Source organism: Mytilus trossulus, chromosome 3, assembly GCF_036588685.1.
Source record: "Mytilus trossulus isolate FHL-02 chromosome 3, PNRI_Mtr1.1.1.hap1, whole genome shotgun sequence".
Taxonomy (NCBI): Eukaryota; Metazoa; Mollusca; class Bivalvia; order Mytilida; family Mytilidae; genus Mytilus; species Mytilus trossulus.
The window spans coordinates 34,825,787-34,842,817 of record NC_086375.1 but is presented as its reverse complement, the minus strand read 5'-3'; the positions used below and the strand labels follow the sequence as shown (position 1 = coordinate 34,842,817).

The 17,031-nt window shown below is 30.3% G+C and overlaps 1 protein-coding gene across 1 annotated transcript in view; it reads right to left on the bottom strand.

Annotated features, from left to right (window-relative positions):
• LOC134710713 (protein phosphatase 1 regulatory subunit 37-like) overlaps positions 1-17,031 on the bottom strand; it is a 44,043-nt gene that overhangs the window by 10,762 nt on the left and 16,250 nt on the right. The window contains exons 8-13 of the mRNA XM_063571105.1: positions 16,219-16,344; positions 15,071-15,212; positions 13,973-14,139; positions 12,079-13,237; positions 11,558-11,638; positions 42-150 (exon numbers count right to left, since the gene is read on the bottom strand). Of these exons, the coding sequence (XP_063427175.1) occupies positions 42-150; positions 11,558-11,638; positions 12,079-13,237; positions 13,973-14,139; positions 15,071-15,212; positions 16,219-16,344 (1,784 nt within the window). The remainder of the gene's footprint in view (positions 1-41; positions 151-11,557; positions 11,639-12,078; positions 13,238-13,972; positions 14,140-15,070; positions 15,213-16,218; positions 16,345-17,031) is intronic.

Genomic DNA, 17,031 nt, shown 5'->3' with positions numbered 1-17,031 from the left:
AGTTGCACACTGCATATAACTATTTCATACTCAGTTCTTACTTTGTATATACAGCTCCGATGTCTAAAATAACAACATTTTTATCACTGCTGTAACTTAAAGCTTCAAACAGCGGCATTTCCACCAAATATATGTTCAGAAATCGGATTTTTCATTACCGGAAATATATTAAAGTTCGATAACTCGACATGGTAGAAGTTATTACCGAAAGATGATTTAAATATTTATACATAATAACGGACTGATTTAAAAAGAAGACAACATAATTTTTAATTAAAGAGTTGAATATAACAATACTTGATAAAAATAAAAAAAGAAGATTACATTCTAACTAAGCTTTCATTAACAGGACCAATTTGGTATTTTAACCCCTTATTTTTAGAATCCGGGTCCGTACGCCCTGATTCACGTTCGCCCTAGTACCTGTTCGCCCTGATACCTGTTCGCCCAGGGTCCATTGGCCCTGATTATTATTTTTTTCTAATTGTTGTCTAGTGGCATAATTTTAAGTATTTGAACAAAATATGTTGAAGTTTGTTGAAAAATTCACCGAATACAATGTATTTATCTTTATTGATATTAGTTAACAAAATAATTGTATTCAGTCATTCACTAATGTATGCAGTATAACTGAGACTAGTCTCAGAGTATTATAATGAATGAACTTGTAAATCTGTTTTACAGTTCGTACATTTAAAAAAAACTAATTTCAAGCTGAATATATTATCAAAACAAATTTGTTTTTATAATATTATTAATCCATCAAAAGACAGGTATCACAATAAGCAGTGATCCGAATTATTTTGTCATAAAACAATAAATTAATGATCCTTAACAAGCCATAAACTTTTAGATATTTCCATGTTTCCATGATATATACCATAGAAATATATCTGATTAAGTTTATTCAACTTCAATGCCTGAATATTAATATTTTTAGTAGGGCAAACGGACCCAGGGCGAACATGTTACTAGGGCGAATGGTCCCGATACCTTATTTTTATGGCTGCTGGATAACTTTGATTAAAACAGAATAATTTTTATTACCAGTCGAGTCGACAGAATTGATACCATTCGATGTTATGATATAGATACAGATACTTTGAGTAAATTTATATGTTGTTACTATATAACAACAGAAACTTTGTTGTTTTATAAATGAAATTCTATAACTTACTATGCAGTATGGGTTTTTCATTGTTAAAGTGATCAACAGTTACTTACAATGATGATGATTGATTGATTGTGTTTTTGGTTTTATCATTAAATTGCATTTTTGTTACCTTTATGCTTGTTTCTCTGCGTCTGATTGTAGGTGGAATGTAGAGCTTTTAAGCTCTGAATCCTAGAGCATCACCCTTTGGTTCATATCAAAGCTATTTTTAAACCATTCCAAGCAAATACAACAAAAAAAACCAATAAAGATAAAGAAGAAATAAAACAAAAATAACTGCAAACAAGAAAGTGTCCCTAGTACATGAATGCCCCATCCACATTACCATTTTTTATTTTCTATGTTCAATAGACCTTGAAATTGGGGTTAAAACTCTAATTTGGCATTTTTTTAGAATTTTAAAACAAAAAAACTGTTACCTAGAGTGGGACAGACAAACAGACAGATGGACTGACACACAGACCAGAAAACATAATGCCCCTCTACCATTGTAGGTGGGCATAATAAAATCAGGTGACAGGATATTCAAGGTGGTACCCAACACTTTCACTAAAATTAATTTGGCTTGTTTAATTTTCATAAAATAATGACAAAGTATTTACTTTGACCCTTTGACAAAAATATAAAAAAAATCAAAAAATTTGAACCAACCATTTTATCAGGAAACATTATGCTGGTTATATAGCAGTTTGACAAACACTAATTTTGATCATTGAGAAGCTTAATATGTTCCTTTAACAAAACAATGTTTTTAAAACGTTTAGCTGATTTTACAGAGTGATCCCCCTGTAGTGTTAAGTACCATCTTACCGCATCTCTAGAGTAGCAACCCTTGAATGCTTTTTTTTGTATCAAACATATTATATGAAAATAAGATGTGGTGTAATTGCCAATGAGACATCTCTCCACCAGATCAAATGTCATAGATAGTTCACAGTACAACAAATGGCTATTACATTTGGCGCCCACGTAGGGAAATGTTGATGGACAATAATAATAGATATAAGAAGATGTGGTATGAGTGCCATTGAGACAACTCTCCATCCTAGCCACAATTTTGTAAAAGTTAACCAATATAGGTCAAAGTACGGTCTTCAAAAAGGATCCTAGGCTAACAACTAACAGCAAAAGGACACCAAAAATGACTTGTGTAAAACCCTTCAAACAGGAAAACCAACGACCAGATGTAGATGATGATTGTGACATCACTGGTAATTTCTACTTATGTTTCAAAGATGTGATACACAAATTAAGGAACAACTAAGGAGGGTGATATAGGCATTTTTCATGTTTCTTAATTTTGTTTATTGGTAGTCTGGTACCTTTTGAAATGTCTCCAAATAGTTAAAACACAGTTGGGACATAATTAATTCTTAACAAGTTAATATTTTATTACATTTTTATTTCATAACATTATTAACATAAAGTAATCAATGGTTTCAAATAATGACAAAATAAATTCTAAACAATGCATTGTGAAACTAACCAGTCAATTAAATATAATACCATTTTTTTATTACTGTAATAATCTATTTCATTCAAGTTTACATAAATTAAATACATAACAATAAAAAGTTCATAAGACACCATGATGCTTCTAATTCAAACAAATATCCATATTTGGCACAAACCTGTGTGTGTTTTGAACACCCTTATGGTATCCACTACCGTATCCTTCACTTAATAATTCACAAATATATCAAATATTTAATTATTTGTGTTTTTTTTCTCAATTTATTTCAATCACAAATTCTGTTGATAAATATGCATAGCATGTCTTTAGATGAATTCAGACAGCACAGAAAATTTGTAATTTTGTATCATTTTTTCCCTATCATAATTATGTTTGTAGTTGTACTGAAAATACATTTCAATAACTTATCAAAGTGGTAGAATTCATAAATTCATATATTGATATGTTATTCAAAGGCATAAATGCCCATGCATAAATCTTTTCAAAGCAAGCAAACAACATTTCTAGTTTAGGTGTTTCTTTCTTTCAATAATAAATTATATATAAAACAAATTTTCAACATATTTACTCCTAATATTTTATAAATAATTATAAATGTACACAGTACATGTCTGGCAGTATAAAAAACATGTTTTATGTCAACATAATATAAACCTTGACCTTGAAATGTTCATCTGATAGACCAGCTATTCAACCTTCATAACATTCATGACATTAGAACTATTTTCCTGGGACTATAACATAATATATTAGTCCTAGTATTAACTTATCAAAATGCAAATACTATAAACTTCCTTACACAAGCAAATTATCAAACAAAAATGGAAATCTACACGAATAAAACTAAAACTGGGAACTCCAATGGAAAATGTAAAAATGTATGATATATCATCCATAATTATGGTATGTGTTTTAATTTATCATAATATGAATTATGGTCCTAACATTTACCATCAACCATACTGAAGGTAGTTAACTTTCATGTTTTGCAGTGCCAAAAAGAAATGATGATATGTTTTAAAACACAAATGTTAAATTTTCCCATGTATTAATTGCTGAAATGTTGTGTTTACCCATATTCCCTGAGAAAATAAGTTCATGAACAAATAGACAATAGACAGTTAGGTTAATATTAATTGACATAAGTCACTTATCAACCCTTTACTAAAATACTTAGTTGGGATAATACCTACCCTCTCTATTGTCCTATAAAAGATTAAAGGGAGAATATTAAGTTTTTAAAGCTGGGTCCCCTGCGGAGACTAAATAAATCAAGAAAAATGTTACCATTTGTCTCCCTTACTGAGGGGAGTAACAATTAACATTCTTTACTGAACAAAGGAATAAAAGAAGACAACTATGGGTTTATTTCTACTTACTTAAACAATATTTTCTAGTACATGTATCACTTCTGAAACATTTGTTCCCTTAAATCATGCACATTAAAACTAATTGATACACATATTCTATCTATGCAAATGCAGTCATTGAAAACAAGAAGACAAATGCAAGCAGATGGAAAAACATACACATTGTAATATTCCATTCTGTCTAGAATTTATATTAGACACAGGGGTCGAAATTAGTGCTAGTCCGGTAGTCCGGGACTAGTAAAATTTGCGTCGGACCAGTAGATTTTGTCAGCTGGTGGTCCGGCAGACCAGTAGAAATTTGTCGATAAAAATCACTGATTGCATTGCAATCTCCATTTGTTTACACAATTTACCTGTGAAATCAATTACACGGTACTTGGGGGTATTACAATTGATCAAGTTAATTAATATCTCGGATGAGCGTCCTTCTCAACAATATAAAATTTGGAAATTTTTGGAAGGAGTTAAACCGCCGGACATAAAAAAATAAGATAATTTAATCCTCAGTGTCCCTTTCTGCTCATTCTGCTGATGCAGAAAGGGGGTTTTCTGAGATGAAACTTGAAAAGAATGATTGGCGATCAAAATTGCTTCCAACTGTCTTTTATTCATTATGTTTCTCATTGAAGATATAGCATCATTTGATCCAGTCCCGGCTATTGAAATGTGAAATACGCCCCAGACGACCTAGTCAAGCACCCCTTATGGTCGTCGTGAGGATTGCGATGACATGGAAGACAATGTTGATATTTTTTTCTGTCCTTGATCCTGATTTTGATAAAGAAAATCATTGAGATTACCAAAGCCTTTATCAAAATCAGAATAAAGACTATTCCTTTGTTACTGTCTAACTTATGTAAACGAAAGCATCAAAATTAAACATCTGTCATTTATATTAGTGTTTGTCAAATTAATGTCATTTTTGCAGGACCAGTAGATTTGGAACCGGACCAGCAGAGTTTTCAGTCCACTGGTCCGGCTGGCCAGTACACAAAAAAGCTTAAATTCGACCCCTGATTAGACAGGTTATTGCCAACTACAGATAAATAAGATGTATGGATAAGCTGGTTCTCAAGATACTAAAGTGTGTCCACTAAGAGAAAGGATGGCTTTGCATGCATAAAGTTACATTTGTCTTAATGGTTAATAAATGTACATACTTGAAAATGCATTTACACAAATCTTATACATGTACATCTATATTTATACTCTTTATAGAATATACCTGATATATTCCTTTTTGTCATGGTTTGCTTATTTAGAAACATAAAATGTATGTTTATAAGAGATAAATAATGTATGCATAAACAATATATGTATTAATCATAAATTCCAATGCTATTATTTTTTTTTACCAGTGATTAAAATTGGATATCACACATGTATAGTTTGAGTGTGTAAAATCCTAGTTAACCCACAAGGATGTGCTCTGCAATCCCAGATGATTGAACGATTTCCTTCTTTCTCAATGATCATTTAATTGGATTTATTTCGTACTAATTTATTGTAAATTCAGAAAATAATTTTTAATGAGACAAAAATACAAAATTAATTATATGTATTGTGATTTCAGAAAAATCTGCATAAAAAATATACATGGCAGAATGTGAGTTCTTGTTATTGCTATAATCACCCAGTTGCTTTATTTGAATTAATAAAACCTTAAAATAATATCTGAATTTACAGTTATCAGATATGACAGTAACCTTTTGAAGGACTTAAAACAAAATCTGGTGAAAAGATATCACCTTACAATCAATGATACAAAATCTTGCAAACAAATCTATAAATATATTTATAAAATTCAGAGGTACAAAACTTCACAACCATCAGCACTGCACCAACCCCCAAGAAATTCTCATGAACATAGCACTTTTCTTTTGAGATTATGCTTCATAAATTATCAAATATGTTTGTCTATACTCTGAGGTTTAACCTACATATGATGAAATGAACAAAACTTTCCATATTTATGCATATCAACTTTCCCATTATAATGGTTAAATAAGCAGTATGGTTATTGAACATAGAAAGAAATAAGTAGAACTTTGATATTTGTTTTTATAAATTTATTCTCGCCTTCAAAAATGTTACATACTCCTACCAGTAATAAAAATATTGTCCCTGTATTCTCTTTGAAATCATACTGTGATTTATTCCCAGTTTTAATTGATTAGAAAATGTTTACTCCTTATATACTAGTATTTTCAATATTAAATTTGGATGCATATAATTAAACAAAATGGATAAATAATATTAATTTCAAGCATCTAAATATAAAAAATGATATGTGGATGGATAAAAATCAATGCCATGAAATATTAAGAAACAGCAATCATTAATCAAACAGCACCCCTTTTAAAGTTATAAAATCTTATAACATTAAATCAAATCAATTCATTTCTATTACCATCACAATAAATAATCCAGAAAATTATATTAAAATTAATAAAAAAAAAAGAGAAATTTTTTTTGGATGATCTAGTTTTTTAGTTGATACTTTTGTGTGTGTCATTCATCAATCTATCTAAAATGAGTATTGTATTGATAGAAAACATTTATATATGTTCTAAAAGTGAAGTTGACGGCATAAATGTTGATTATTTTATCATTTCTTCCATAAACACACTTTATTGTAATATGAACTGTGTCCCTTTCAGCTCCCTTAATGTAACCCCTTTTCTGCATATATACACTGTAGTCACCACTAGAAATGTCTGATATCAGGGGCAAATCAAGGATTTTTAAAAAGTGACATAAATGTGTAGTTCCTCTGTGCCATAATTGATAAATATTCCAAATAAATTATGCATATTCTATAGTGATTTTCAAGTTAATTTTTATTTTAATTTTGCTGATTGCAAATATTTAAAATCAATTTATATGAATTTAATACAAAACCAGAATCCAATGGACACTATTTTCTGTAACCCAACAACAAATAAATTTTGAAATTCGATTTCAGGCAGTATCATGAGGCTTTGGCGTACCAATTTGCATGAAAAATTATGCACAAAAATCTGTCAAACTTATGAGGAAAGGTTATAAGACCAAAACATAAAACATATGAAATTGCTTCTTATAACATTGTAAACATAACAATGTTAACAATTAAAAGGAATGAGCACAATATTTCTCCTGAGTATTGTTATTCAAATCAAAACAAATCAATTGCTATGCCTGTTTAAGAATATATTTTTGGTTTCTTCCAAGCATAATGCCACCTGAACTTACACCTCCAAAATAATTCATCACTATTTCAATAAAGAAATAAAACACTCACCAGCTACAGCTCTCTGTAATCCCTTAGAAGTCTTTTAATATTTTTTTTAATTTGACTTGGTCAAATATAAAACAAAGATCATGTCTATGAATATTTATATTTCTATCCAAATGTGTTTCAAAAATTATCTTCTTTGACCTTAATAAAACACTTAACTACATACTAGATCATATGTAAACTGCCAGGGTGAACTTTTATTTTGTATGAACTATCTATTATCAAAATAATGTCTACTGGTACTTTAGTAATTTACCTTGCAGCTGCTAACATTTTAAATTCAAACCATCAAACTATACCATTGACCTTCATTCATTAAAATGTAGGTCAAGGTTACACAATTTAGTATAAAAATGAACAAATCCCAGATGTTATTACTAAACAAATAACAATCCTTTATGAATAAAGGTTGCTTCATTCTGGAATGTAACATTGGAGGAAACAGTGACAAATTGATGAAATCCTATATCCCTTAAAGGATTAGCTGAGGTTGCAAAACTGAAGACAAAGAAAGCTGCAGAAAATGAGCGGCAGCAGCTGTTTTGACCAATGGTCACACTTTAATTACAAAATGTAACATCTTTACCCTATGTAAAATGAAAACATTCACTTTATAAGTATTCTGTTGAAAGGGTTTAAATACCGTATATTAATGTTTAAACATAAATAACTTATTGAAATTTAAGACTACACTTTAGTTTTTAATTATAAAAATAATACATATCTAATGCTAAACAGTACAAAATTACCTTTATAAGGTGAACAGATATATATCTGATTTCTAACTAATACAAATCTTACAGCAATATAGTTGCAATATAATTGCATAAAACAGGGAGATCTTTCATTTACTGATTGTACCTAATTAGCAACAATTATATTAATAACTACTTCTCACTTGTAAAATATTCAAATAAAAACTACAAAGTTTGTAAAGTATTTCCAGAAGCTGAAAATAATCTTATTACCAAAATAAAAACTAAAGACTAGATGGATTCCTTAAAACTAAACCATAGATGGGAGTCTACAAAAGAAAGTTACATTTCATGCAACTTTACTGATTTCCTGAAAAATTAACATTACAGATTTGACGCCTATCAACACTCATAGGGTTATGCATTTGCTAACTGTAACTCTTAACTTAGTGAAACAAATCAAACACACCAAAACTAATTCCCATAATCATTTATCATGACAATCTTTAAAAAAAAATATTGGTTTATAGTATGCAATGAAGCCAGTGTCACAAAGATGTCTATAAAATAACTAATCCCTTGGGACCAAATAAAAAGGCCAGTGAAATAGAACATTCCATGTGTGCAAAATATAACAATGTTTAGGAAAACTCTGGCTAGTGTCCCTACTTAATCTTTGAATCATTCTTTTGTTTTAAAGACAAATATGATTGAAATGATATTGAAATAACACATGTAACTTTTCTTGTACAGAGAATATCAACTGTTTATGAAGACAACTTGTGATTTAAAGAGGGATTCTTTAGAAGAGGATACTACTCACACTTTAAGAGAATAATCATCTAATGTGTCCATAAATTTTAAATATCAAGCATAAATGTAAAAAAAAATAATCACAAAACAAAGGTGCTATTGCTATCTGAAACTTATAAAACAAAACTAATGATGATTTATTTCTATCTAACTGTCTGTGTGTAATAGAAATTTTGCAGTTTTCCTCCTTCTCATTTTACTGCACTTGACTGTCTTGGAAGACTTCTGTTTCCTGTATACCTTTGGAATAAAAAAAAAGAGTAAAAGCAGGGTTTTCCATAAGAACCGGCCGCCGGCCAAATTGACCGGTTCAAGCAATTATTTGGCCGGTTCAATCGTCATCAGTCTAAAAAATTTGGGTGCATATTTTACTTATACGACTATTTTACATTTCGTAACTTTATTGATCTTTATTATGATCTTCATTTCTTGAAGTTTTATTTACGTTTGAGAGTTCCGGTTTGTATTTCTATCGGAACACACGGCCGTTATCCATCGAAAGAGAAACTCCCTAGAGATATCGAGTATTTATGCAAGTCATGCCATGTCAAGGTCGTTAAAAACTTTCGTTTGTTGTTGAAGATGAAACGTTCCATTACAGATTTGTTCCCCTCAAAGCGACACAAAGGTGTGGATTTTTATGATAATACAATTTATAAAGTTTGCATGCATTGTTTTTCAATTTGTTCTGTTGTGTTTATAAACGGATAGTTTAAATCGCGAATGAATCGATGACATAGCAGTGTTCCAGCTAGGTCGTTTCAGAGGGCGCGGCGCCCACCCTTTTTTCAGTTGCGCCCGTGCCCTTTTTGACGATTTCGGGGCGCCCTGTGCCTTTTTCTAGGCGTCCTGCCCTTTTAGAGATCGATGGTGTTTGATTTCATTTCTTTGTTGACCCTATAATTAATATCGATTTTCATCATTAATCAAGGTAATTAATACCTGCAAGTTAAATTGACAACCTACTGACTTCACTTGACAGCTTGTGTGTCTAACAAACTGTTAATTAACATTTATTACCTGAGCTTTAGGTCATAAATTATCCGCGAATTTGGCGAATTTGAAGCGTTTGTAAATATATTTTCTCAGTTATTTTCCCCTTGTTTAGCTTCAATCAAATTTATTATCCTTCAAATGTTATTTACTATTAAAAATTGAAATAAACATGAATTTAATAAGAAATTGCATAATTATGCATATTTAGTGATCAGAAATTTATTTTGAACTTGCAGAGATAAATATTTTGCAAATTATTTTTTATCTTTATACTTTTTTAAACGTCTGACAGATTATGATCACTACCTTTTCTTCAACATTGATATGATAACTACATGCAACATGAATTTAATAAGAAATTGCATAATTATGCATATTTAGTGATCAGAAATTTATTTTGAACTTGCAGAGATAAATATTTTGCAAATTATTTTTTATCTTTATACTTTTTTAAACGTCTGACAGATTATGATCACTACCTTTTCTTCAACATTGATATGATAACTACATGCAATAACTTCTGTAAACAAGAGGAAAAGTATGATGATAAATACACTGATATATACAGTACACTAGCATCACACTGTTTAATGGTTGATAACTATTTTATAGTAAAAGAAATATAGTTAACTTTAACTATCATAATAATGTTTGATTTACATCTTTAATAAAATATGCCTTTTATAAATTATCTTTCACGCGTTAAATGTGCACAACACTTCAAACAAATACGGAAAAATTCCTACGATAAAGGAATATTTACAAATCAAATATGTGCACAATAATTTGCTTAATTTTGTCAACGTTCATGACGTTTAAATTATAGTAGTATTCAAAGTCTTAAAATTGTGCAGACAAAATTTTTAGAAAAAAATTCTGCTAATAATATGCCCATTTAACAAGCATGAAATATTGTCTTAAAATTCGTCAGATGCCAGGATTTTGAATCTAGATTTCAAAAATTTTTCGGGGGGGCAAGCCCCCCCGGACCACCCCTATTATCCGGTGACCGCCTACTTATTCATTTTGGCCTGTTAGGCCAAAATGAATGGAAAACCCTGAAAAGTAAATGCAAATCAATTAAATAATCAGAAAATTAAGATGCAGGTTTCCATCTGATCAAATTAAACCATATGAAACTCAAATTAATTTCTGAACTTATTGTATGTACTTTTATTCTTATTGTGGTTCATTTATTTTCATGGGTAACAATTTTCATGACTGAGAAAAATTGTATTTTTTTTGTGGATATATGATCATGCCAAAGTCTACGAGCAATCCTATAGAAAATTTTCACTTTCTTGAACATTTAAATTTGACATTTACCTATGATATCAACAGAAATTGGTCTCTCACAAATAACAACGAATCTGCAGTATGCTAATCAAAAAATACTGGAATAGCATTTTGTCTGTATTTAAAGCATTGCATAAGGTAATTAAACACAATTGATAAGAAGAGAAATACTGAAATTTAACCCTTTCTTAACTGATTGTGATCAAATTTTATGTTTAAAGCCTTGCATAATATTTAGAATTTCAACAGATTTGTAATTAAGGCCAGATAAACATTTCTAAGACTATTGTACATGTTGTACAAACCCATCTTTGCAATTACTATCATGTAATTTATATGTGTTGTCATGTATAAAAAGAATGATAAGTTGAATGTAAAGCTTCTTCTTTCTTTATAAAAGAACCCTTAAAATAAACAATTATTTGTCCATATCTGAAATAAGCACATTATACTTACCAGGGATTATGTTAGATGTCATTTTAACATTTGCTAACATTTCATCCAATTCTCTTTCAAAATCATCAGGACTTACATCACCTATCAAAATCAAAAGATAATTCTTATATACATGATATACACATATGCACAAATAAATTGGCTTTTATACTGATGTTAAAACAGTTCAACCAATAAACATAAAACAAAAACACAACAGAGGAAAACAGAACTAAATCCTATATAAAAAGGTAATTTTTAGACACAGTAAGAATGAACAATATTTTTGGTTCTTTTTGCCATTGACTGTACTAGTACATGGGGTGCTGAAGGTAAAATACAGTTAATATTATACATTTGAATGTGCATGTACAAAACCAAGAAATATAATGTTTGTATTGGTGTGTGTTATCTTGATCTTTCTAATCTCGATCTTTGTTCATAGGCCTATATATCTTCTTTTGTTATGTTTTTGTAAAAAATATCTTTTAAAACATCTGGATATTACTAGATACATGTATTACAAATAATAATTACAGTACCTTCTGATTGGTTAGCTGGAACATTCAATCCATCCATGGTACTGGCTAATTCTTCTGTCAGACCATTACAAGATGATTGTGAATTATCAGGAACGACTTCTAGTCCTTCAATAGCATTAGCTAATTCTTGTGTAAGTCCATTTAATGTCAGTGAAGTTTGGAAATTAGGTTTGACAACAGCATCTTCAACATTTGTCCACTGTTCAGAATCGTAGCTCCCCACGCCAGAGTCAGTTTCCCTATTAGCTATTAGTTCTAATTGTCTATTGTTTATCACAACATTAGATAATTCAGAATTCTGTAAATCATTTTTATTGCTCTTTTCTTCAGAATCTGATATCTTTGGTAGAGGATTTTCGTCATTGTTTGATTGCACATTTATTTCACTATGATCGCCATTTGCATCCATGTCAGTAGTCACAACACTAGCATTACTTAATTTTGTGTCTGTAGACTCTGATACATCCATGTCTTTTGTAGAACCAGTTTTTGTAGAGTCATCACAGATAATTTGGTTAAGAAATTGGTTTACACTTTCATTTACAAGAGCAATAGTAACATCAGAAACAGTCAACGGTTCTATTTTTGGAATTGATGTTATAGTGATTTTATCACCATCACTGTTCATTATATCTGAATTATTTGGAATGTCACTGGATGAGTTTATTAGCACTGGCTGTAACGGTAACACTGATGCAGAGGAAGATAGTGCTATTGGATGTTCCCCTGCTGGTGGTCGTATAGAAGGTATACTTAAACCAGAAGGATGGGGAGCACATTTCGTGACTGTGAATATTTTACGAGCTTTCACAGAGGGACAGAACTGTGGGGACAGAAGTAATTCCCCAGGGGGTGTTGTAATAACAGAGTTTGGAGCTGAAAATGGAATGTAATCAACAGGTTCTTCTATACAACGGGGAGAATCTAAAGTGACTTCACGAGGACAGTCTGGCATACATAATAAACTAGGCCGTCTCACTTTATCACAATGCTCAAAATATGTCATCTCTGATTCCTCCTCATCATGTTCTTTAGCCTGTTTGGCCTTCTCTAAATTTTTCTCTCTTTCCAATTTATAAAACATTTCTCGATTGTCCTCCAACTTTTTGTTAATGTCATGCAGCAATCTTTTCTGTTGATCTGCATAGTCTTTTATTCCCTGTAAAAAACACCAGAGCTAAATAAATACTTATGCTCCGTGTTGAAGGCTGTACATTGACCTAAAATGGTTTACTTTTTTTTTTAAATTGCTATTTGGATGGAGGGTCTTCTCATTGGCACTCACACCACATCTTCCTATATCTATTATGAAGCTATAATCACATTAGATACAAATTTGAACTTATTCATGCATTCTGGTTGACAGTTTAAATTTTGATGTTGCTTGACTAAACAATTATTGGACACTGTCATATTTACCAAGACAACTTTCACTAAATTTGTATGTACTGTTCATATAAACACTACTCAGTGTTTACCAAGAAGTGTGCATTTTATTGGTTTCTGTAGTTGTTTAAAGAATTTATAATTTTCAAAGTATTGAATGACATATGTTTTGTAGTTTTTATTTAATTGTAAAGTGTTGACTTTGCACAATTTAAAAAAAAGTGGATTCAATAGTTGGTTAAATCTTTAAAAGTCAATAAGTCCTGTTTTTATAGACACAAAACAAAGTTTAGAAATCATCATTGGTAAAATCCTTTAAAATCTAATCTTAAGCAACTTTAATAGTAATGCAGATTATGCGTTTTGTTTGTGTAATGGACTTGTTTTGCTATGGAATATTATGTTGTTTCCTTTTTTTAATTGAATGGTGTTTAGGGCTTTACATTAAGTGTACAGTTTTAAACTTGTAATAAAATATGTTGACAAATCTCTATTAATAGAGTCTTACAGTTTCTTTCTTTAGGTCTTTATCCAAGTCCAGTCGATGTAAAATATCGTTGACTTTAAGTGATAATGATAATGCCATCAATCCAGCTGTTTTTATCTCATTCTCGCGTAAATCAATTCGTAAAAAATTCTGACTGTCTGCTATTACTTCTGCTAATGCTACTGCTCCTATATTAAAGAAAGTTGAATGATATATTATTGTATAATTTTAATAGATGAAAGGTTATTGTAATAGAGGATATTTTTACAACTTTAATCCATAAAATTTTCTTGAAGGGTCACATTTCCTCACTTACATTAAAACTACTGTGGATTCATTCATTTTCAAGGGTTTGGGTTTGAGGACAACTTACATATTTGTAGATATTCCATTTTGTAGATTTGGCAAAATCTGTCTACATTCCTTTAGAAAATTTGCTATTGGTTGAATATATAAATTTGTGGTTCCCCTGTACTCCCGAAATCCACAAAAATTGGTTTCCAAAGAATATTAATAAATCCACAGTATTCACTTTTTACAAACTATATATGTGAAGGGAGATACTTTAAATCATTTCTCAAGAGCAAGAAAAAATTGAGAATACTCTGGTGGTTACAGTAAAAAATTTGTTGCATTTGAAAATCCTGAAACTATTTCAAATATCAGCTTTCTGGAATTTGAAGAAATGTTGATCTGTATTTTCTCAGACAGGTAATAAAATTTGACACCACAAAAATATGATTCAAAATATTAAAGTACATCTATGCATAGCTATCAACTGAACAGCACAATCAGTTCATATAAAAGTTAAGCTATGGGGATGATGAAAGGAATGATCAAAGTAAACACATAAATGACTAGGAAAAAGTACTTAAATACTGTAAACCAACTTATTTTCACGAGTGATTTATTTTCACGACATTTGCGAGTAGAAATATAACGCGAATATAAATCGTCGTGAATAGGATTAACTTGGATCTTTACTTATCAAACTACATCAAGTAGATAAGAAAATCGCTAAATTAAGTAGCCGCGAAGTGAACTAGAAATCTTAAAATGCGAAATAAAGTATTTGCAAAAATAGGTTGGTTTACAATATAAACATCATTTCCTTCATACCTTCACAAGTGACTTTAGTTCCCTGTAGACCAAGACGTAATAAAGATTTGTTCTGTAGAAGTCCCTCCTTCATTTGATGAATTCCTTCGTTTGTTATATTATTGTGTCCTAAATTTAAAGTCTCTAGACATTGGGTAGAGGTCTGAAATAACACACAAATAATACATCTTAAAATCTTGTTAGTTCATTCATGTTGTGATGTTACACTATTGTTTCATGTAAGGGTGAAAGTTGGTACCTATACAAATGTTTTAAAATTAGACAGCTGTTTTTTCCGTTTGATTGGTTTTACACACCATTTTGGGGGCTCTTTAAAGCTTGCTGTTCGGTGTGAGCCAAGGCTTCAGGTTAAAGACTATACTTTGACCTATGCTGGTTTACTTTTACAAATTGTAATTTGGATGAAAGAGATGTCTCATTGGCACTGACTCATACCTAATCTTCTTAGATTGATCAATTCTACAAGTGATATTAGAAAAAAGTTACAGGGATTAGGTGTTGATGGGTGAAGCCACTAAAGTTGGATGATATATTGGTGATGGTGCTTCAAATTATTGTATAGAATACAGAGTAATATTTTCACTAAACTTCATGTAGAGAGCGTGTGCTGAGAGTTCCAAACACCTTTTAAAATTCTAAATATTCATTTCACAATTTCATGATCAAATTCATATGATATCGCTCATGCATTGGAGAATAGTAATATCTAGTAGTATATATATTTGAACAAAATATGTTGGTACTCCTAATGTAACTTTTCTATGAACACATTCCAGATTTGTACAAAATTATAAAACTCTTTTATCATATTGTATTTCTTAACAGTAAGAATTATGAGTTAAAAATGATTCTTTTTTTTTTTGAAACCATTATCATGATTATATTGAAGATTGTATCATTTCTGTTTTTCTTTATCAATTACTGTATTAATTAGAAATTATTGCGTGCATTTATAATTGCGATTTTGTCATTTTAGACCTAAGTGCGATTTTTATTTTTACGATTTTGAGAAAAAATCCTGTTTAATTCATATAAAACATTTCAAAATGCGAGTTTAAATTATTGAGTTTGCAACTCTGTCGCATTTTTTGCAATAATAAAATCCTCGCATTTATTTCTGAATTTACAGTATGATTAAGTCTACATACAAGAGCTTTAGCTATGGCTGCCATGCCTTGATAGGTAAGCTGATTATTCCACAGAACCAGAGTATTTAAACCTTGGTCTAAATTCTGTTCATATAAACCATCACACACATGTGTAATGCCTATATCCTGAAATGAAAAATTAAAACCATGTTTCCAGTGAAATCAACTACAGTACAGTTCAAGAGTACCAACTCTCCCACACCCTACACCGAGGAAAATGTCGGAGCCACTCCGACAAACTCCGAGATTCCTCCCAAAATGTTGGGAGGAATTTGGGAGTAATCTCTCCCAAAATCAGGTAAATGTTTATTGTGATAACGAGCTCACTCTCTACACCGAGGAATTAATTGCCCTTATCCTACTTTGATCTATACCGGCACAAGACTGAATGGGTAATTGGATTACCTGACAAGTAAAGGTTGAAGTAATAAAGAGTTATATTTCCGGTCTACTGTACCAGTTTAAGTGTCAAACAGGTGTATAATTTTTAAATGTCTTTTATACTAATTAAATTTCATTTGTGGTAATAAAAACTAAAGTCAAAATATTTTCGTATTTTTTGTTAGCCCATCTAAAAATATCTTAACCTTAATGTACTTGCTTTAAAAAAAAAACCGATTTTAAAATATAGCGGAATATGTGAAAAACAAAATATTCTACTTCAAAGTTAAAGTCTTCATTTAAAAATTATAAGTCTAAAAGTTTTATATATGCAAGTAAAAAGAAAAATGTATTCACCATTCATTAGACCAATTGATTGCCCCGTATTAATTGTGTAAATCTACGGCATTTTCTTTTTACGATTATCTAATT